This window comes from Raphanus sativus, chromosome 8 (assembly GCF_000801105.2).
Source record: "Raphanus sativus cultivar WK10039 chromosome 8, ASM80110v3, whole genome shotgun sequence".
Taxonomy (NCBI): domain Eukaryota; kingdom Viridiplantae; phylum Streptophyta; class Magnoliopsida; order Brassicales; family Brassicaceae; genus Raphanus; species Raphanus sativus.
This window is the reverse complement of record NC_079518.1, coordinates 9,981,747-10,003,312: the sequence shown is the minus strand read 5'-3', so window position 1 is coordinate 10,003,312 and position 21,566 is coordinate 9,981,747. Positions and strand designations below refer to the sequence as shown.

The following is a 21,566-nucleotide window of genomic DNA, read 5'->3' as shown; positions in this document are numbered from 1 at the left end:
TTTTTTACAAAAACCCACCCCTGATCAGATGGGAAGCCATTAGATTTATGGTTGGAAATAAAATTCTTTACATTTTTTATTTAAACGCATGAAACAATCATCATTGTTCTTCAAAATATGATGTCGTCTACATTTTGCTTGCCCCAACTTTTTGATTTATGGATTGTTCTTTTTGGTTCAGGTTTACATAAGCATTAACAAAGCATCTAGCCCTGCGCTTGCGCGGGGGCTATGTCCCTAGTATATATAGAATTAACTACATAAGGTCTGTTCGTTTCCTAACTGCGGCGTCAAAGAGAAACTATAAAAAATCATCAAAGAACACGTTAGCAGTTAGCACCACAATAAAACAGGAAATTTGAAGATAAAAGTTATTCGGTCCATATCCAGAAATTTTTGCCGCTTAGTGAGAGTTGTGGAAACCACTGCTTTCTACAGCGATCGGTTAAATGAATTAATGAGGGGTATAGACAGTTATCGGCAATAATTATAGTGTGTTATCATGTTAAATTTCTTCGTCGTTTGTTATTTACTGGTCGTTCTCTTTTGTCGCTGCGTCTATAAAACAGAAGACGGCCGTAGAAGACTTAAGATAATACATGTTTTTCCTTATCTTTATGCGTTATTTTGTAAGATCATATATGAGTATAAAGGAAAACAATACTGTTTTATACTTTTCAAAATAAACAGTTATATATAATATTTGGCCATAATATATAGTAGTTCACAGTAAGTTTTTTTTTTTTTAAAGCTTCACAGTATAATAGTTACCATGAAAATAACTACGTCTAATATGTTTGTTTTCGTGGATTAGTTGTTTTTTCACTATTGTTAGTTGTTACAGAAACAAAACTGAGTGGAGATTCCACATGAAATCATGATAGTCTACAATCGCGGTCTATCAAATTCAACACTAAGGGTTTTCTACAATTTTCTTGGAACAAAATCTTTTTGTGCTAGTGTACGGGGATCTGTCTTTGGACTTTGCTTTTATGGATGGATTATATATTTATTATTTTCGGCATATTCTATTTTGCATTTATCCTAAACTCTCCGTTCTCTAGCATTTAGCTTAGCAGTTAGCACCAATTAACAAAAAACGATTCGGTATCTCAGAAAAGAATCAAACGTGCGAAATAACTGGATTGTTTAACTGACGTCTTCTTTGCATTAACACTTATGGAGCTGAGTGAGTTATTAAAATTTAACAGGCAACGCCAAAAGGTAAGGTAAAGTATCATAATATAAATACTCTTACACTTATAATGTGACATTTGTAAGTTTAAAGTTTTTTAGTCTAAAAAGCATAAATTTGGTGTTTGTATTTAAGATATAAGTTTTTTATCCAAAAGCTAGAGTAAAGAAGGCTTATTGAATAAAAAATTTGAACGAATTTAAAATTTTTGAGAAAAATCAACTTTTTGAGAAAATCTTTTAGGTTTTAAATATTTATTTAAACTAATACTTTTATCTTTTAAATTACTATAGTTTGATATTTTTATCGATTTTTTAAAATGTTTTTTTTTCATTTCACAGTTTTTTTTTTCCTTTTTTAAAAATGTGAAGTAAATTTTTCAAAAAAAAAAATCAAATAGCATCATATGATGTGGTATTTCAATTTTTTTTCACTATAAAATATCATCCAAATTTTACCAAATAGCATTTTTTGCTATAGGATTATTTTAGAAATTTAGTACAATTATATTTGTTTAAAATTTATATTAACTATAAAATATATTGATTTTATAAATAATTTCTTATCTTACATATTGTTGGTTAAATATATGTAACTGATAAAAATATAAATGCATTTAAGATTTTCTAAAAGATATTGAAATGACATTTTAAACAGAGATTATAGTTTTAAAGCATAACATTTTATATTACTACCTCTCTGTATTACATGATGTTCTGTAGTACACACATATTAAAAAAACTATTTCTTAAGAAAATAATCATTAAATTATAATTTAAACTTATTTAATTATAAATAAAATATAAAAAATAGTTATATAATTTTTGATAAATATAAAATTAGATATGCTAACAACTTATATTGCAAAACAACAAAAATCATCTAACTAAAACAGATGGGTATGAAAAGGAAGATTATTTTTAATGTTTTCTGGCTCTTTATTGGCTGTCATTAAAAAACGATAACAATGAAAACTACAAAAAAAGTTAAACACGGACGACTATTTAATACCACAAAAGAATAGCAGATTCCCAAAAAAGTTAACGTTATCTCCCATCGTGACCAAAATTCAATCGCAAAATTCAAGATCTTTAATAGGTTTTGTCATTGCCGTTTATAGGTTATCAAATTGACCACCATAAACTGCAATGATACTGTTTCAATCCAATCCCAAACCACTCAAATGTCTCTCTCTCCAGACATCTGTCCCACTGCATGTAAGAGGGAAAGAACAAAGAGACAAAATCCAAAAAAAAGACAAGAAGAAGATAAAAGCAGAGATAAGACTATGGAGAAGAGATGGGGTTTTTTCAATTTCCTTCTTTAAAATAGATTCTTCCACTCTTCTCCCTTCTAAATCTAATCGTTATCCTCGAATATCGCTTCCTTTGTTCTTTTTCTTTTGTTAGTTTATTTTCCTTTCTTGATTTGGTCAAAACCCTAGATTTGTGGGTATATAAAATGAATATAACTTTCCTCTTCTCCTTCTATTATAAATACTCGCTCTGGCTTTCTTCTTACCCTAAGCCTCTCAGATCTAACTCTAAAGCCTCAAAGTCTCATCCCTTTGAACTCAGAATTTGTATTGGTAAGTCCATTAACTGAGTTTTGGAACAAATTTTAGAGAAGTACACAGAAACTGACAGAAGAGAGTGAGCACCCAAAGACACATGTTCGATGCATTTGCTTCTCTTGCGTGCTCACTGCTCTATCTGTCAGATTCCTGCAACGATCCTTTTCGGTCGTTTCATGTCTTCTTCTTTAATTGTGTTTCCATCTCCTGTGTTTATCTCGAGTGATGAAATGCAATCTTAACTATATTTTTGCTACTTTAGCAAAAAAAACACTATATTTTTGCTTGCCTGCTCTTATATATTCTTCAATATATACATATATATATATATATATATATTTGATTTCAGATTTCAAATTGCATGCGAGTTTGCTTTTTCTCTATATATTTTATGAGATCATTAGTATCGAAAAAGTTTTAATCTATGTGTTTAAGGCTTGGTTAAGCGAGATTAACATGGGACCATTAAGTTAACCTAGTTTCTTAGGCTGGTCCTAAACTCTTTTGAATCCTTCGTTTCCTTGATCCAGGCCATATTGTTATATGGCCTTCTTTTTGCTACTTTTCCGTTTCTCATTAGCCTTTATAATCCGTGATTTAGTTTTTGATTAATAAACATGTAGAATCAATCATTCGCTATTATCACATATATATGTTCAATCATGGATCTTGCAAGAGAACTTTTCATGATCTTCAAGAGTATTTATATTGCATGCTCGTACATTTTGACTCCCTGGGGTATATAATCTTATATTTTAATTTGTCTGTTTTATATAGCTTAATGTGTGATAAGATATGTAATTTATGTAACTGGTTCCATGTGATGACGTTGTGAATCTTGAGATAATATTCTTGTGGGGTTGGTTCTTGTTCTAAGAACATTTTCGTTGGGTTTGTTTCTTGATTTAGGAACATGTTCTTTGCATTTATATAAACAAAATTGGGGGTTCGGTAGCGATTTGCATTTGCTTAGAGAGAGATCAATTCAGTATAGTGAATATTAAATATACAGTTTTTACTGCTTTGTGAATGCTTCATTTATGTGTTTCCATGACTAAATTTTGAATAAGATTTAACATTCTGTTTTTTCCCTGCCAAAGCACTATTCCAAAGTTTTCATTTTTTGTTTTTTCACATATATGGCAGAGATATAAAACTATCTTGGGGGTTTTCTGAGTGATGGGGTTTATATTAATACCCTACAAATCATGTGAAGTACAAGTACTATGTAATTATTGTTTCTCTTGTATCGCTATGTGTCTCTTGTCTCTTGTCATGCAGTTCTTGCTTTCTGTCTTGTTTTCCATTGTTTACAGACCATCTACGGTACCCACATGTTAGAAACCGAGCTATGTATTCCTGTAACTGGCAGCAAATAGATTTTAACTTCCTTAAGTGTTACTATGTAGTATGTCCTAATCATCACTTGCATGTTTACAGTTAAGAAGGAGAAACCAGGTTGAGCTTCCCATATTTTTCTAGATTTAGTCTGGTGGAAAATCTTTCGTGATTTATAGTTACGAAATCATTCGTGATGGAATACGGTTTGCAGAATACTCATCTAAGATTACACTAAACTTAAAATTTTTCACCAAGACTTTTGTTTGCATTCAAAATAAAAAGTTAGAATCACATAGTGCATTACTGGGTGACCTAAAAAAACAGTAAAAAGGCTCTAACATACCTCTTGAAAGAGTTGTGTCATCAACAACGCTCTTCTGTGGACAGTATCTGTCAACAGTACTAGATGCGCCACATTTAGTCGCCATGAAACTTAGTTAGTTTCCAGATTGTAATATCCTGCAACAAATCTTTAATTAGGCTTGATAAATAAGGGCTATTTGATGTAAAGGTTGTGCTGATGATCGAACTTCTGATGTATTTTTGTACATTCTGTAATCTTTTTGGATGTTAATTACGGGTTTTTGTTCTTTGATCTTTGGTCTATCAACTGATTGCGGCAGGTTTCACATGTATATGATTGTTTAAGTTTAGAGTGGGGATATTTATATATATTTGATCAGTTATAAGGTGAACAGGATGGGGATCTGGATAGGATTGTTGTTGTCCAAGTCAACCACCGTGTATATAATAATGATGTAATTGGTTCCATGTTGAAATTGAAATCTGTATCTAGATAATATTCAAGTCTTTACAGTAGTAATCATCTGAAGGTTTTTTGAAGTATTGCTTAGAAAATTAGAAAATGTCAAAGGAGACGAATCCAAGCAATGGCTCATCGTGATATACGCCCCAAAACAGTCGTTTTGGAAAACCGGATTGGTTGTCGATTCAGTATATCGATGGTCGAACTGAGTTTTCTGTTTTTCATATTATTTGTTCCTTTTGATTAACCAGCAAAATAAATACTCCCTCTGTTTTTAAATAATACATGTTTTGAGATTTTCACACTTTTTAATAAAACATATTAAAATTTATTTATTAGTGCATAGTTTTTTGTTATTTTATATTTCCTATATTTCTAAACCAATAAAATTTCAAGAAATACAATTAATATTTTTGAGATTCACAATTATTCATAATTAGTTGACAAAAATTACATTGAAAATATAAAAAATACATCTTTTTGAAACAAAAAAAATTCCTAAAACATACATCTTTAAAAAACAGAGGGAGTAATAAATATAAATTTAGTTATACATATAGTAAAAAGTGAAAAATTAAAACTGATAAACACATAAAGATAATTTAAATTATTATATTTATTTATTCTTGCAACTAAGAGCCAAATAGAGTTTTTTTTACTTTTTCTTGAAAATATATATTAAATTGATAAACACAAATATTGATTATAAAAATTAAATTTTAATAACAATTGAATATATTAATTATGTTTACTTTTTAGAATTGAGTTTTTTAAAAATCGTCGATTTAACCAAGTTGTCTTGGCCTAGTGGTAAAGGGGTTTTGGCTGGAGTTTCCGCTCTGGATTCGATTCCGCTTGGCCACCGGAACTAGCGTTAAATCGTAAGAATACGTGGGTTGCCGTCGGCCTCAGGAGGATTAGTCTTGGACCTAGAAAGCCTTTGGATCACCCCTTGGTTAATCAAAAAAAAAATCGTCGATTTTACCGCTTTTATGGGTTTTATTGGATTTCTCGAGTTCGGTTCAAATCCGATTTCAAATTAAATTGAACTCAGTTTATTTAACTAATCACAACCGGACCAGTTTAATTCTGAGTTTTAAACCAAATCAAATTCAGTTTATTGATTTTTTTAAGTACGGTTCAAATCCAATTTTCAAAACACTGAGTAGAATATACAATATTAACACTTGTTGAGAAAGAAAATTGAAAATTAAATCATCATTTCAAATAATCAAATGTTATATCTTCTAAAAGCAACACAACACCACAACAAAGCTTAGGGGGATGTATTTAATTTAGCATTTGATGTGATTTGATTTTTAATGGAGTTTTAGATGATTTTAATAAGTTGCAGAGATTTAGGTGATTTTTGTTAAACTACTCTAGAATATCACCTAAAACAATGGGATTTGAGTTTTATTTTTTTTAACTAAGAAACTCCACCCAAACACCCTAAAATCACCTCAAAACTTTAAAATCCCACAACTTAAAATATTTTCAATAACAGTGGATTTCAGAGTACTTTACGAAATGTCAAGTTCAATAACAGTAGATTTTAAATGAGTTTTTAAAATTCATATTTGAATAACAGTAGATTTGTCATTTTAATACAAATCACCTGAAACTCCCAGTTGAATACACCCCCCCCCCCCTTAGGTTAGCTTTTAAAGAACGACGTGAGAAAAAGGAGTGTAAAAGTACAGCCTGTATAAACGGCTACTATACAGTGTTTTCTCATTTTTCGGTGTAACCAAATAAAATAATAGAAAGGTTCCATCTTTTTTTCCTGTAATGATCATTCCGATCGAGCCAGAGATGTGATAAACCAACTTTATCACGTACTCCTTTGGCCCATTCAATAGCTGATACCAGCTTTGCCTCTTTGTTATGGGTTTTGCAGATTGGTTTTCTTAAAAATCTCTAAAAAATCAAGATCACAAGTCCCTGTTCTCATTTTTCAGGTGACCTTCAGATGGGAATGTACCTTAGTTCTCCCTAAAACAGAGAAGTTTTCAGAAGATTGAGACCAATGACAAAATTAGATTTGTTCAAAAAAAAGAGAAAATTAGATATGGTCTATCCTCTATGCAAGGTTGGCCCCTTTTTACTTTTGTTCTTCGCTTTTTTTTGAATAAAAATTATTTTTATTCTTTGCTAATCCAGCCAAATGGTTTTTAACTTTAATAGCAAGGTGCAATTCTTGATCTGGATGATAACACTTCATTCTTGGGTGTCTATGACGGCCATGGAGGTAAAGATGCTAGATTGAGTTAGAAGACATTTTTTTAATATTATATACTTCCTACGTTTTTAAAAGAATCATGTTATAGAAAAAATTTTCATTTCAAAAAGATACATTTTTTTACATTTTCAATACACTAATTAATGAAAATTTGCACATTTCCAACAATATAATTGTATTTACTAAAATCTTATTGGTTCAAAACTATAGGAAATTGTTAATTAAGAAAAACAATGCATTGGTAACTAAAATTTTATGTTTTTTTTAATAACTGTGCAAAATCTAAAACAAACATCTTTTAAAAACAGAGCAAGTATTAAAATCCACATTAGACAGGATTTAGAAGACTTACTATATCTGTGAACCATGTTGGTGGTTTCTTGTTCTTGTGAATCTCAGATGATTTTGGCTAGTGTTGTAGGTAAAATTGTTTCAAAGTTCAGTCTCACTTCTTCTGTGTTATGTTATGTATAACTAAGCAAAAATGAAGTTAAATGTCTAAGACTTGTGCTTTTGTTTTCACAGCAGGGTCCCCGTTCTGATTTTCTTAGACAAGTTCATTATGTGATATAGTGATATTCAGGGGCGGACGTATTGAATACGGATACGCAGTCACGTGCCCTCTACTATTTTTAGATTTTTTTTGAATAAGTCAGATTAATTTGATAAAAATGTTTGCAATTTAATGGAAAAGCAGAAAAAGTGCCCCAACTCAAAGTTGTTTTTGTTATTTTGTTATTGAAACACATGTTTTGGTTCATCTCATGAAACTAGCCTCTCATCCTGCGGAAGATATTTTGGTTCACATTCAGGTGTAATTTTTTTTTCAAAAGACTAATTAATATCACCGTTGACATTAGAAGCTTTGAAAGCTTCACCCGTGGAGGCTACGCTACATCACGGTGTTTGTTACATAATGATAATTAAATTTTAATCTTGTTAATACTAAAATAGTAACAACAAGACTAGCGAGAGAAACAAAGATTTGTCTGCCTCATGTTCGAGAAAATAATAAATAGAAAAGAAATCATTACAACAAAATAAGCGTCAAGAATCCAAGAACAAGGCCAACGACACTGGTGAGCTTAGCAGCGTCACCACTGCTAGGAGCAACGGCGGGACCGTCGGACGGTGAAGGAGCCGGAGAGGAAGCAGAGCTACGAGGAGTGACGACGACAAGGCGTAGCTTCTGACCCTTTTGACAGTGACCTTCTTTTCCACTGATGAAGTAGACAGGACCTGGTTGTTCGAGCTTCACCTTGGTGTTGCCATCAGTGTAGCTGGCTTTCGGGCTCGTGGTGTTGCATTTCTCGTATGCCTCTCTTGTCACTTGCAGCACCGAGTCTTTACCCGCTTCATAGCTGAAGACTGAAATAAAAACATGTGACAATGTCAGAAACAGAGTTATTAATATCAAAGAGTTTACAAAAAGACTGATGAGAGACTGAAAGCATACCGAGAGTGTCGCCGACTTTGAAGCGAGCCTTTTGAGCCCATTCGTTGAAAGAGTATGAAGAGGAAGGTGGGATCTTCCAGTCACCGGATTTGCCACCGACTGTAACCTCGTTTGCATTTACAGACAATAACAAGAAGGAGATGCAGAGGAGGATGGTCAGAAGAAGAAAAGAAGAAGCCATAGGTTTCAAATACTTTTCTACTGAATTAAACACCTAAAAGCGTTAGTGAGTGTGTGTGTCTATGTGTTCTAGATGAAGAGTTTGAGAGAATCTTGTGTGGTTTTTATAGATCTAAAGAGATTTGGAAACTAGCCGTTGAATTTTAGTAAAGATGAAATGTTGATGTAGCCGTTAGATAAAGGTAACGTAAGGAATAGGAAAGAGACAAAACATTAAAATCTGATCATTACTGAAACACAGTCTTCTAGGAAGACTGGTCAGATTAGCTGTTTTTAACCTTTTCCTTTTTGTTTGCTATTGAAACTGGGCTTCTATAGCGTTGGGCCTAGACGTTAAAAACTGTATCAAAGAGGTATCTCCCAGAGCCCACAAGAAGCAGAAGACCAAAAAGAAACCTCCACTAAAAGCATATGATCAAATGAAACATTTTTGGCACCTGGCTATTAGTTACTTACTATTCTGATGGTATGACACCTGCCTAATACGTTTATTACAGAAAACAAACCGAATCAGCTAGGTGTCACTTATTGAGACACATTATAAACTCAACTACACTACGTGTCTTCTTGATTCTTACTATCTCCAAAACTGATTTACTAAAACGAAACAATTTCTTCTTTGGTTACTATATTGTAAAGGGTCTTATTGAATCTATAGTAGACAGAAATGGCTGGAGAAAACGACTGGAGGAAAACTGCGGATACGACGAAGATGAATTCGGAGGGAGTGAAAGCCGCGGGGGTTGAGTCATCGAAGAGGCCTCCAGGGAGTAATCCTGGTGGTGTTCTCCACCAACGCCGTAACTTGCCGTACAGTTACACAACCATGGCTCTAGCCGGATTAGCTATCTCAGGTGCAATCATGTACACTGTTATGTATGTTAAGAAGAAGCCGGAAGCTAGTGCCGCTGATGTAGCTAAAGCGGCTAAACCGGAAGATACACATCCAAGAAAGTAAAAAGCAGCTCTGAGAAATCTTCTTTTATTTACCGCTGTATTTGTGTTCTTGCTTCTGCGTAATGGTTTTTGTCCGAACTTTTATACTTTTGTGTAATGTAATGACATAACGAGTTCAACACAAATTAAAGTAGCATAGCCTATTGATTTTTATCTAGTACTAGTCGCTTTTACAATAAAATGTCACTTATATGATGATTAGTGATTTCGTAGTCAACTACAAAATTATGAAAAGCTTAATATTTGCGATTATTGGTGATTCGCATATGTTCTATATAGAGGCCCGGGAATTAGCATAAATTAAGATCTCAACGTTAGAATATGAAAATTAAAGGAGGTCCACTTAATGTGCCCAAAAAGGTTAAGTATATGATGTATATCGAATTGCTGTGTTTAGGTAGAAGATTGACAAGATGTTGACAAGATGCTGCCATTTGCAAATAATTGTATTAAGGTTTTGTGTCAATAAAGTACTTAGACCAAAACTAACAAAAAAAAAAACAGTATTTTTGTTTGTTCTATGTTATCGACGAACCGCACTTCTTGCATCCTACATTATCAAATCTGCTGTTATCATTCGGACCTATAGATTGGATTTGGATCCAATATGTCCCGTTTGTATTATCAAATCCGCTGTGATCCGGACGTGTTATATATCAATAAGGCGCTGCGTAAGTGAGAGAGAGATTAGATTAGTGAACTGTTATCTATTGGGCCTCGTGTGGGCTCAATCAAGGGCCTTAAAATTAATCCATCGTCCAAACGATCTGACGGCTAGCAGTCGCCATCAGAGCGAAAAACCTCAAAACGCACAAAAACCCTCCTCCTTCGTCTCCTCGGCGGGTGTCAAAAAGATGCAAACAGTGAGAGCTTTGAGGAGAGTGACTAAACCTTTACAGTGGGCTCGGTCTGGCTCTTATGGAAGAAGCTTCTCCGCGCTGCCAAACTACTCCCCTTCAGATTCCCAAGTCCAAGACCAGGTTTTTTTTTGTCTTCCTTCTTCCACAAATGTGATTGATCTGATTAAAAAAAAAACTCTGACTTTAGGTAATCTTATGGATCTCAGGATAGTTTAGAACATAACTAACTATATGTAATGGATTTGATTTTGGGTTTATGTGTCTCTCTCAAATGTAAATCTACTTCCTTTCTATATGATGATGTATATATGTGTTATGAATGTAACTGAAGGTTTTGGTGGAAGGGAAAGCTAAATCAAGAGCTGCCATTCTCGATCGACCCTCTTCTCTCAATGCTCTTTCTTCTCCTATGGTATTGTTTTTTGAGCATGTTATATCATATTGGTGGCTTGAAGCTCATTTGTATGCTTCATATGTTTGGTCTTTTTTCTCTAGGTTGGTCGGTTAAAGAGGCTATACGAGTCTTGGGAAGAGAACCCTGCTATTTCTTTTGTTTTGATGAAGGTATGGTTGGTGCTACTCTCTACCTTCTCAGTAGATCATGTGCATTTTAATAACCACGATAAACCCTAGATTAAGCTACTGTTTTTGAATTTTCTTTTTTTTTTTTTGTTCCTGAAGGGTAGCGGAAAAACGTTCTGTTCTGGGGCAGATGTCTTGCCTCTTTATCACTCGATCAATGAAGGTCCATCTCTTATTTTTAGTTTCATTCCATTGTTAAATACTTAGAAAGGTTTTGTGTAGTTCAGAATAATATTTTTTCCACTCCTTAGCTTGAAGTCACTTTCATCAGAGTTAAATCTGGTGAGGTTAGTGGAGAAGAGTTTTGCTGATGTATTTGCCACTTTGGTATGTACAGGGAATACTGAAGAATGTAAACACTTTTTCGGGGACTTGTACAATTTTGTGTACCTCCAAGGAACTTATTTGAAACCAAATGTGAGAGACTCTTTGACTTGCTAATTTGCTTCTTCTCATTAAGCTGATTTTGTTAGATAAGAAGCAATGACATGATTTAAGCTTTATTATTGTACTGCAGATAGCTATAATGGATGGTGTAACCATGGGTTGTGGTGGTGGCATTGCAATTCCAGGGATGTTTCGTGTAGCAACAGATAAAACGGTATGTCGCTCGCTTTCTTAAATTTTCTACTTCTAGTGGTCAATTTGTTCTGATGAACCGAACTAATGCAGGTGTTGGCCCATCCAGAGGTGCAAATTGGTTTTCATCCTGATGCAGGAGCTTCCTACTATCTTTCAAGGCTTCCTGGTTATTTAGGTGAGCTTTCACCTTTGGCTTATCTTTTCGCTAGATTCATACTCTATTAAAGTAAAAAGTGACGGTCCAGATACTATATATGAATCTGATTGATATACAACTACTTTCTCAACTGCAATGTTTTGGCGTTATCTGAAGCCGTTTTTGTTACTTTCTTGTTCAGGGGAATACTTGGCTCTAACAGGGCAGAAACTTGATGGTGTCGAAATGATAGCATGTGGCCTTGCTACACACTTTTGCCTACACTCGGTTCGATGCACTTTTCTGACATTGTTTGTCCCCATGTTTTGTTCTTTCGCATTTCTTAATAATTAGCTATTATGGCAGAGACTTGGGATGGTGGAAGAGAGGATTGGTAAACTGTTGACAGATGATCCTACTGTCATTGAGGCTTCTCTTGCTCAATACAGTGATCTAGTTTATCCTGACAATACCAGTGTACTTCACAAGTAAATGTTTTTACCTCTGTCTCCATGTCTTGAAAACTCTTTTAACTATATATATATCCCAGGAGGCTGTAAGCAGGAAATTCTTTTTTTTCTCAGGATTGAGATGATTGATAGATACTTTGGGCTTGACACGGTTGAAGAAATCATTGAGGCTATGGTCAGATATCTTTGTCTATATTTCATTCAACTTGATCGATTTGGCTTGAGAATTTAAGCTTTAACATTATTTATCCTTGGCTTCAGGAAAATGAGGTTGCTAACTCTGGCAATGAATGGTGCAAGAAAACTCTTAAACAAGTCAAAGAAGCTTCTCCTTTGAGCTTAAAGATTACTTTACAATCTGTGAGTCCTTTTCGTTTCTTCCTATTCCTTTTTGTCAAAAAAGTATCCGACTCTAGCGGTTTCTTTTCTCTTCTTAGATACGAGAAGGTAGATTTCAAACTCTTGATCAATGTCTCACACGTGAGTACCGTATATCTGTTTGTGGAGTCTCAAAGACTGTCTCTGGTGACTTCTGTGAGGTAAAGTCAATCACCAACTTGTCAATCAAATCATCATTGTTCATTCTTCATGTATTGAACTTTTGTTGTTGTTGATAGGGTATTCGAGCCCGTTTGGTGGATAAAGACTTTGCTCCAAAGGTGCATAAACCCTTAAATATATTTATACACTTGCAACTTTTTTTTCTGGTAATGGCATTTCCATGTTTTAACTATTTTTTTTTTGAAAATTTATGGTTTGTTTCCCTCCAAAATTTGCAGTGGGATCCTCCGCGCCTAGAAGATGTGAGCAAAGACATGGTGGACTGCTACTTTTCACCAGCCACAGATTCCGATGATTCAGATTCTGAGCTGAAGCTTCCAACAGCTCAACGAGAGCCTTACTTCTGAGGACACTACCGATACTCATTGCCTACAATAAATTATTTCCACCAGTCAACAATACTCAGATGAGAATCCTGCAATGGCCTTCTTTTGTTGTCAAACTCTCTTTTTTTTTCTCCTTGATGGGGCAAACAGTGTATCTTCTTCATTAGGAGTGACAAGTTTGTAACTGTCTTGTGATAGTTTGTTTTTTCATCTTCTGTGAGAGTATAAACTTGAAATGTCAAGTGCAGAATTTACAAGAGGAGCTTGATTGGATCAACATGAAACATGGATAGTGATTTTGATGATGTGTATCCCATATACTAAAACAAAAAACAAGCTTCCCAAAAACGGTAGAGAACTCATAAGACAGACGCTGCAACACTTTCATCTAGAGAAACTGATGCAGTGATTTGGGCAAAGCTTTAAAAGGTGGACCAGAATCCCCTGAATATGTTATGGAAAAAGATTCTAAATCGTTCATCTGTCACAACCATCTCCTGTATATGATTTTTTGGGACTCTTCCTACAAACACGCAAAGAACTACAAGGCTGAGAAATAAAGAACATGTTTCATAATTGCTTAAACAGTTACAAGCCAATGTAAGAAGATACAAAAAGATAGTTTGTGCCGACTTTCAGTTTGAGTTGTCTTTGAATTTGTTGCTTTGTATGTCTATCATCTGCCTTTTCATTCACAGGAGGCAACCCTCTGGTTTTGTGACCTCACATTCTGAGTTCTCTTGAAGAGAACACTCTTTGATGACCCTTCGAAAATGGATGATGCTAGATTCGAAATCACGAGAGGAGAAAGGTAAACCACCACTTGGTTCTTTTTGCATATGCATCGTTGGAATAAATACGTGGATTTTCATGTTACTCTTTTTCCTGAAATTCTTGTTTTTTTTGCATTTAGAAGAAACATCTCCATTTGCACTCTCAGGTTTTTGCCATTTGTCAAAGCTCAGTTTTACTTGCGAATCAAATTTCCTCTAACCATTTAAAATAAAGGACACTTAAATTTTCTTAAATGCTTATGCTTTTTTTAGAGGTGCACCTGTAATATTTATATACACTTAAGTTTTCATTTTTTCTCAAGTAACAGCTACAATTTGAAACTGAAGAAAACACCATCCTTCTTTCCAGGGATGAGAAAACCAAAACAAAGAAAAAACATTCACCGAAACCTTCAAGTTCTAGACTGCTCCATCAACAACCTCCCCGTTATAGCAGTCGCCAGAGCAGCAGTAAAATTTGAATCATTCGTTAACGAAGACGCCATTTGTTGAACCAGAACCTCTTGCATTGTTCTCCTCTCATTCGTCTCCAAACCTAATTTTTGACCACCATGAACCATATCCAAAGTCACAGTGCTTGATCCAGCTTGGCTTGTAGCATCCCCTGCAGAAGCATTTGGACCTAAGTGGTTATGGGTTCCTTCGTATGTAGCTACCAGTATGGACGGATCCTCTGCACTACGTTGCACCTGAACAACAACAACATGAGCCACATATCATCTTTAGACAGCTGAAGAAGCAGATAGGGATTTTGGGGATTATAGAAAATTTATAAAGAATTTTTTTTTAAGTTAACAATTTTGGGAACCTATATTAATGAACATTATTTTTTAAAATTTTTGAAGCTGTTGACCAATGTTTCATTTGTTTATGTTCATAACCGGTTTTGACGATTATAAATGAAAATCAAATTCAATGCGTGTATTACCTTCTTTTTTACTGGACATGACGGCGCGAACGAGCATCTAAAGTAAGCTCTAGGCGAAGGGTTATCTCTTGTAACCTTTTGTCCGTATTTCCTCCATTGATATCCATCTTTTACTGTCTGCAAAGTAATCCCGCAACATAGTACTGTTTAGTTCTTATGCTTCCATAGCAAACATAAACAACAATACAACAAGATATTCACACAAAACACTTACCAAGCTTGTGTCGGAAGAATCAGCTGGGACGTAGACTGTTGAAACCCTTGCTTTGTTGAAGCTATCAGTGACTGGTCTTTTGCAGGAAAGAAGCTGATTTTTCTGCTCATGTTGTTGTTGATAATGATGACTTTGGTTGCTTGAGCTGTTCTCGGTTTTTCCACTACTGAGTCCATTAGGAAACCCTAAAAACTCCTCCGGATCTTGTTTTGTTTTCTTCATTGGTTGTTCGATATGATCTATCTCAGGGCTCTTTCGGCTTTGAAGCTTCTCCAAATGATGATGTAGTGCGTAGTAGTTCTCATAGACTGTTGCTAGCATCTCTTTTATCTTCTTATTCTCTGAGTTGACTCTGTTTAACTCCTCTCTTAACTCGCTTGCGCTCTGTTTGATTACCATTTAGATTTAAAAAATCGCCATTACCATCAAGAACTTTCTAGTTTGTTGCAAACAAATCGAAATTAGGGTATTATTCGTTTATGCATTTTAATTGATTTGGAAATCTATATAAGAATTACAAATCTCTACAATTTACTGATTCTCAAGTCTTTGTATTTGTAAAATTCGTATGTTTTAGCTGTGATTCATGTTTTTGTATTTTTTTAGCAAAAAAATCCATACAAATCCAAGAAAAATCACTATAAAATCAAAGTCATGAATACATTTGTACTAGATTCTAACCCGCGCGGATGCGCGGAAATATTTATATTTATATTCTTAAATTTAAATTTTATGATTTAGTGATATTTTATAAAGTTTTGGTTCTCGTCCAGATTGTATATTTTAGTTTTTGGTGTAGTTCCGGTTTGGTTATAGATTTTGGTTTCCAATTCAAAAATATAGTAATAATCCGGTTATTTATGATTTTGAGGTTGATATGGGTTTTAATATTTTAGTTGGTTTGAATATAAATGTTCTTTTTCGTCGAATAGAAATGTTAGAGACCTGATAAAATTTTGAGTTCAATTCGAGCATGTGGATCTGAGTAGGGATATGGAATTTTTCAGTTCTGATTATGATTTAAGTAGCTATATTTTTTGTTAGATTTTCTGTTTTTATTTTCTGTTATTAAATATCTTTATTAAATATGTTTAGACATCGGAATATATCAAGTTATATACTAATCCAGAAAATATATGATAATTTTGTACATCTATTTCATAAAAGTTAGCTGTATATTCAACAGTAATGATTAAAATATACTAATATAATTTTGAAATATTAAATATTTTGATATTTTAAATTAGATTTTTGCATGTGCTTTAAAATGCGAGATTTTTAAACATAATCCAAGCTAATTTTATCATTTAGGTTTTAAAAAGTTTTGTATATTTAATTTACTTATTGGTTTTAGTTATTGTAAACCCTAATATATATTTTTTAATATTGCTCTAATATGATTGATTTGGTTTTCAGTTCAAAAAATATAGTAAAAAATCGGTTTTTAAGAATTTGAATTTTGTTTGGATTTTGTTATTTAGGCTTTTAGATTTGATTCAAATAAAAATATTAGGAATCCGACAAAATTTTGAGTTCAGTTCTAGCATGTTGACTAAATAGGATATGGAATTTTTGGTTTTGATTCTGGTATAGATAGCTATACCTTTGTTACATTTTTTTGTTTTTTATTTTTATTTTTTGGTTATTGAATGTATTTGTATTTCAAATATGTTTAGGGAAATTGTATATCTCAACGTTATATATCAAATGAGAAAATATTGGCTATTTCTGTATCTTTATGTGATAAAAATAATTTGTATATTCAATAATTATGATCAGAGCATACCAATATAATTTTGAAAAAAATTAAGAATATTTTGCGTGTAAAAGTCTTTAAAATATAATAATGTTTACGGTTTGTGAACCATTTATACTATTAGAATAGAATGTTGTATTGTACATTATACCATTTTGTAATGAAGTAACACGTTTTACAATTTACAAATTACAAATATTGAATATATCAATACTTATAAGGTTTACAAATATTGTATCTCAGTTTATATATACTATTGATGATTGTTCAACTCTATCATATCTTCTTTCAAAACTTTTGTATACCATTAATTGACAAATACATCGTAATCTATTTGGATATATTAAAATGGTTAAGCATTTATATAGGAAATATTTAATTAAAATGATTTGTAGGTTAGTTGCACACGATTCTGTTGGTCTTAGATTTTATTATGCAACATTTAAATAAGTCCAAATTTAAAACATGGCATGGTAGAATTCAAATAGGATTATAAATTAATAAATTAGATTTGATATGGTCCATAAATCATGTTACAGCCTAACAAACTCCAAACAGGCCAAAACTTAAATGAAAACTTTTATGGTAGATAATTTTTAGGACTCTATTTTAATAGAGTAGATTTAGAAATCATAATTACATGATTTGAAATGTATTTAAAAACCAATAAACATTGGATTTCTTTTAAAATTTTAAATCCACTAAAATACATTAACCAATAACCCACACTAAGTATTCCACAAAGTAACTAACCTTATCTTTGACCAACCATTTCCTTTCAACACCAGCAGAAGTCGAAACCTTAATCTCCTCCTTCTGAAATGTAAAACATTTCAAACGAACCCATGATGAATATAACAAACCTAGTCAACAGAAATCGAAGGGATATAGATCATGTGGAATCAGGACCCACCGGAAGTTTTGCTGGGAAACTACGATCAAAAGGGTTGGTGTTGAGATTCAGAGATATGTCGAGAGGCGAAGAACAGTCCATTATAAAAGAAATATAAACAATTGTTATAAAGACACAGACCAAAAGAAGTAGTTGGTGCTTAGAAACTAAAGTCTAGACTTGCTTTCTTTGGTCGCAAGTTGGTGGTCTGAGTGAATGGGTAATGGCTTCATTTTATAATACAAAACTAGAAAGAGTGATTGTGAGGTTTTGGATTTGTTAGGGAGGAAAGTCGTTGGAAAGTGACGATCAATCTTAAAAGCTGTCTTCGGTAAAGTCCATAAGACAATAAAGACTTTCAGAAAAAAAGACATACAGCTCACTGTCTTTAGAATTACAGTGATTGGCTAATCAATGGTTTATTACTATACAAAAATATTGTGTGAGTGATCAATCCTAGTTTCGTGTGTTCTACGTTTACGTATACAGTTTTTTTTTTCACAGAATTGCATTGATTCATTCAAACTAAAAGGTTTACTTACAAGCTGAGAGTACAAGCACAACTCAATCAGCTATATCATCTGCTCACATACCGCAGAGATATCCAGAAAATTAACCAGGCTACATGCCCTTACCAACCAAAAAATTAGAGGCCGAGACTTTCATTGACAAATAAATCAGCCAAAATTAGAGGCCGAGGGACTTTCGTTTATGTATACAGTTTACATTATTCTTTTTAGCAACTCCGTTTACATTTACTATCCATTGTAAATTTTCCTTTATACTCCCTCCGTTTCAAATTATATGTCGTTCTAGAGCAAAATTTTTGTTTCAAAATAAGTGTCGTTTTCGGTTTTCAATGCAAAATTTATTGAAAATATTCTCTATTCTATTTTTATATTGGTTGATGTGTATTGGTAATAGTATTTTTATTTTGGAAATATGTAAAACTAAATGTTTTCTTAATCTGTGTACAAAGACTTAGAACGACAAATAATATGAAACGGAGGGAGTATAGTATAACCTTGGTTTTGTAACCCAAAATCCATATCCTTTGCTGTCCGAAGGCATCAAATTAAATTATATTAATGCATTATAAATTATGCGTTGTTAATTACGAATTCAATGGAACGTAGAATATAGATCTTTTTGTTAAACTGTATTCCTTAAAGATTTTCATTTTACTAGGTGTATCTAATTCCTATCACGATCAACTGAACCTTCTCTAAAGAATAAACACTCAAAAAATTAGTCGGTTAAAAATGATTTTTAGGTGGTTAAGTCTCAAACTATAACAATCATATCATAAAAGTTAAAAATATATGAGTAAATGAATATCCACATCAATATAAACAAAATATGCTATTGGTGGTAAAATTCTGGGTTAAGATTAATAAATAAGTGAACTATTTCTATATATTAAAATATAAATATTTAACAAATAAGTGAACCCTTTCTAAGTATCAAAAATTTAGTATTTAACAAATATGTGGATTCTTCCTAAATATTAAAAATTGTTGGTAGTTACTAAAAATCTATGATAAAAAGCGCAATTGACATAAATTGGTAAATACCTGAGAAATCGAATTATAGGACATATCAAACATACCGTCGAAAGACTTATCAAGTATCAAGTCTCAATCCAAACCAACTAAAATCAATCAATGATACCAATTTTTTATAACTTATGAGAAAATAACAAATAAAAACAAGCAAGTAAAGAATCAACAATATCGGCGTTAGTGCCCCCATGCCGAAGAAAAATTTGTACGTCATACATAAATTTCAAAATGGTCAGATCCGTGTTTCCTCTAATTAATATTCTGTTCAGTTTGATGAAAATCATTTAATATTGCTCGCCCAGATCCATAGTGGGCATATATATATAAGAATTACGAACGTTCCCTTGACTTGCTTGACCTATTGACTCTGATTCGGAGGTCGGTAATTCTTTTTCTATTGTATTTTTCGTTTATTAACAGAAATAAATTAACAAAAAGGAAAAATCTGGTAAGATGTATTTAGTGCAATTACTGTTTGTCATATATGTTGAGATTATAATTAGGCATATATTCAATGAGATGAAAGAGTAGCAATTTACTAGAGCATCTTCAAGATTCCAGAGAAACTTTAAAATCTCAAATATAAATCTTTATTAGATCTTGATTTGTCATTTTCACACAATAAAATATCCGTACTTATATTTAAAAAAAAATATGATTAAGTTGTAAATATTTTGATATTATTCACTAATTCTATAGATGTTCTCCACATTATTTTTCAAAAAAAAATCTAAAACACTAAATATTAGGATAAATGGTTAAGTGGTTCGAGTGTGAGAATATGGTGTTTTGTAACTTTAATTGAACAAATATCTATAGTTTTATATGAGGTTTTGTGAATATATTATGTTATCTAGATAAATTTTAATTTATTAGATATTTTTTATAGTTTCAGTTAATAGGATAGATATTGAAATATAAAATACTATATGTACATACATACAATATATTGAAAGTAATTTATGAAATATCAGATTCTAAAAAAAATTAAATACATACATAATTGCGCTAATTATTGAAATAAGACCTGAAAACATACATACTTTAAATAAATATGTCAAGTCCCCATTAAGTTCTACATTTTTCAAATGCATTTTTATTTAAATTCTAACTCTGCAATTGTACTTAAGATTTAAACTATATTTAGATCCAAACGTGGATAAGATGTTTTTTTGGTATACAAAAGCACATGCAAATAAATTTTCTAATAGAATGTAATAGTTTATTAATAGATTTTTACAATCTTTTACAATATGTTTTTAGTTGTTGTAAAAAATACTTTTTTTATTTTATTTTGTTTAAAGTAAGGATTATAATGTAAAAGTTTAAAAATTTAAAATTAATTTTAAAGTTTATTGTTGGATAAAACTCTCTCTAACTTTAAATATAAAGTTATCTGGAAGATATAAAGATCTTGAAAATAATTTTCAATAAATAAAATTTAAGGATGAATAGTCTCGTATGCAGTGCAAAAGAACAACAATGATTTATTATGCGTATAGACGTGGAACTAACAATTTAGTTTGTAGAGTTTATATGAATCTGTTTAATTTGCTGACAAAAAAACTTTAAATATAAAGTCCAAGTTAGTCTTTCTAGGAGATGCTCTACTCATAGCATAATAGTGAAAAGGAGTTATCCATTACCATTAGTTATTTAAATATGTTCTTATCGGGACCGATCGAATCAGCCGATAAAGCTTATAAAAAAGGTAATAAACGGATACACGTCAATGGTTATATTAAATAGATGTATATTTGAAAAAGAATATTTGATACTAAAACACGTATCTCCGAACCTTTTAATTCAGTTGCTAATTATAGAAATACAAATGTTTACTGATGGGAATATTAGATTTTTCAAATTTAATTTAAATTTAGTTGGGTCATGCAATTTGTTTAGAGTGACAATGAATAAGTTGATATATTATTTTTAATTATTTGTGTGAATTTTCATTTGTACATTAATATGTTTTACGCTTAATTTGGAAAATTCTGAAAATAAATCCATATATTATCTATGTTTTGTAGAAAAAGTTGACAGATTTTACATGAATTAAATTATAAAATATGCTAAAATGTTTTTAATTTTAATGTATAATTAATTAATAAAATATTTTAAATAAATATTATTGGCTATTCAAAAAAGTATGTAAATTTCCATTAAAAACGTAAAATGATTTATGAAATAGAA

General features: G+C 32.0%; 4 protein-coding genes across 6 annotated transcripts; 2 read left to right on the top strand and 2 right to left on the bottom strand.

Annotated features, from left to right (window-relative positions):
• The first annotated feature begins 2,321 nt into the window (after positions 1 to 2,321).
• Positions 2,322 to 9,867, top strand: LOC108819166 (uncharacterized). Of its 3 annotated transcripts, none has more exons than XM_056993075.1 (4): positions 2,322 to 2,783; positions 6,837 to 6,967; positions 7,063 to 7,126; positions 9,393 to 9,867. In XM_056993075.1, the coding sequence occupies exon 4, from the start codon at positions 9,421 to 9,423 to the stop codon at positions 9,709 to 9,711; it is 291 nt and encodes a 96-aa protein (XP_056849055.1). In that variant the 5' UTR covers positions 2,322 to 2,783; positions 6,837 to 6,967; positions 7,063 to 7,126; positions 9,393 to 9,420; the 3' UTR covers positions 9,712 to 9,867. The 3 variants fall into 3 exon arrangements, 1 of the variants encoding a protein (XP_056849055.1); XR_008937999.1 differs by lacking the exon at positions 9,393 to 9,867 and adding an exon at positions 7,646 to 7,877 and having other exon boundaries at positions 2,404 to 2,783; XR_001944205.2 differs by lacking the exon at positions 9,393 to 9,867 and adding an exon at positions 7,643 to 7,877 and having other exon boundaries at positions 2,441 to 2,783.
• Positions 8,038 to 8,856, bottom strand: LOC108819165 (early nodulin-like protein 15). Its single transcript, XM_018592155.2, has 2 exons — positions 8,574 to 8,856; positions 8,038 to 8,485 (listed from the first exon to the last, which is right to left on the bottom strand). The coding sequence occupies exons 1-2, from the start codon at positions 8,752 to 8,754 to the stop codon at positions 8,148 to 8,150; spliced, it is 519 nt and encodes a 172-aa protein (XP_018447657.1). The 5' UTR covers positions 8,755 to 8,856; the 3' UTR covers positions 8,038 to 8,147.
• A 616-nt stretch (positions 9,868 to 10,483) lies between the features above and the next one.
• Positions 10,484 to 13,532, top strand: LOC108819394 (3-hydroxyisobutyryl-CoA hydrolase-like protein 2, mitochondrial). The gene is made up of 14 exons (XM_018592416.2): positions 10,484 to 10,690; positions 10,902 to 10,982; positions 11,066 to 11,134; positions 11,252 to 11,315; positions 11,490 to 11,569; positions 11,670 to 11,753; positions 11,825 to 11,909; positions 12,073 to 12,158; positions 12,237 to 12,358; positions 12,455 to 12,515; positions 12,602 to 12,700; positions 12,778 to 12,879; positions 12,958 to 12,999; positions 13,120 to 13,532. Exons 1-14 carry the CDS (start codon positions 10,565 to 10,567, stop codon positions 13,246 to 13,248), a joined length of 1,230 nt encoding a protein of 409 aa, XP_018447918.1. The 5' UTR covers positions 10,484 to 10,564; the 3' UTR covers positions 13,249 to 13,532.
• Positions 13,533 to 14,289: 757 nt separating this feature from the next.
• Positions 14,290 to 18,028, bottom strand: LOC108819432 (WRKY transcription factor 18). The gene is made up of 5 exons (XM_018592474.2): positions 17,833 to 18,028; positions 17,673 to 17,735; positions 15,164 to 15,547; positions 14,950 to 15,066; positions 14,290 to 14,710 (listed from the first exon to the last, which is right to left on the bottom strand). The coding sequence occupies exons 1-5, from the start codon at positions 17,911 to 17,913 to the stop codon at positions 14,414 to 14,416; spliced, it is 942 nt and encodes a 313-aa protein (XP_018447976.1). The 5' UTR covers positions 17,914 to 18,028; the 3' UTR covers positions 14,290 to 14,413.
• Positions 18,029 to 21,566: the final 3,538 nt, after the last annotated feature.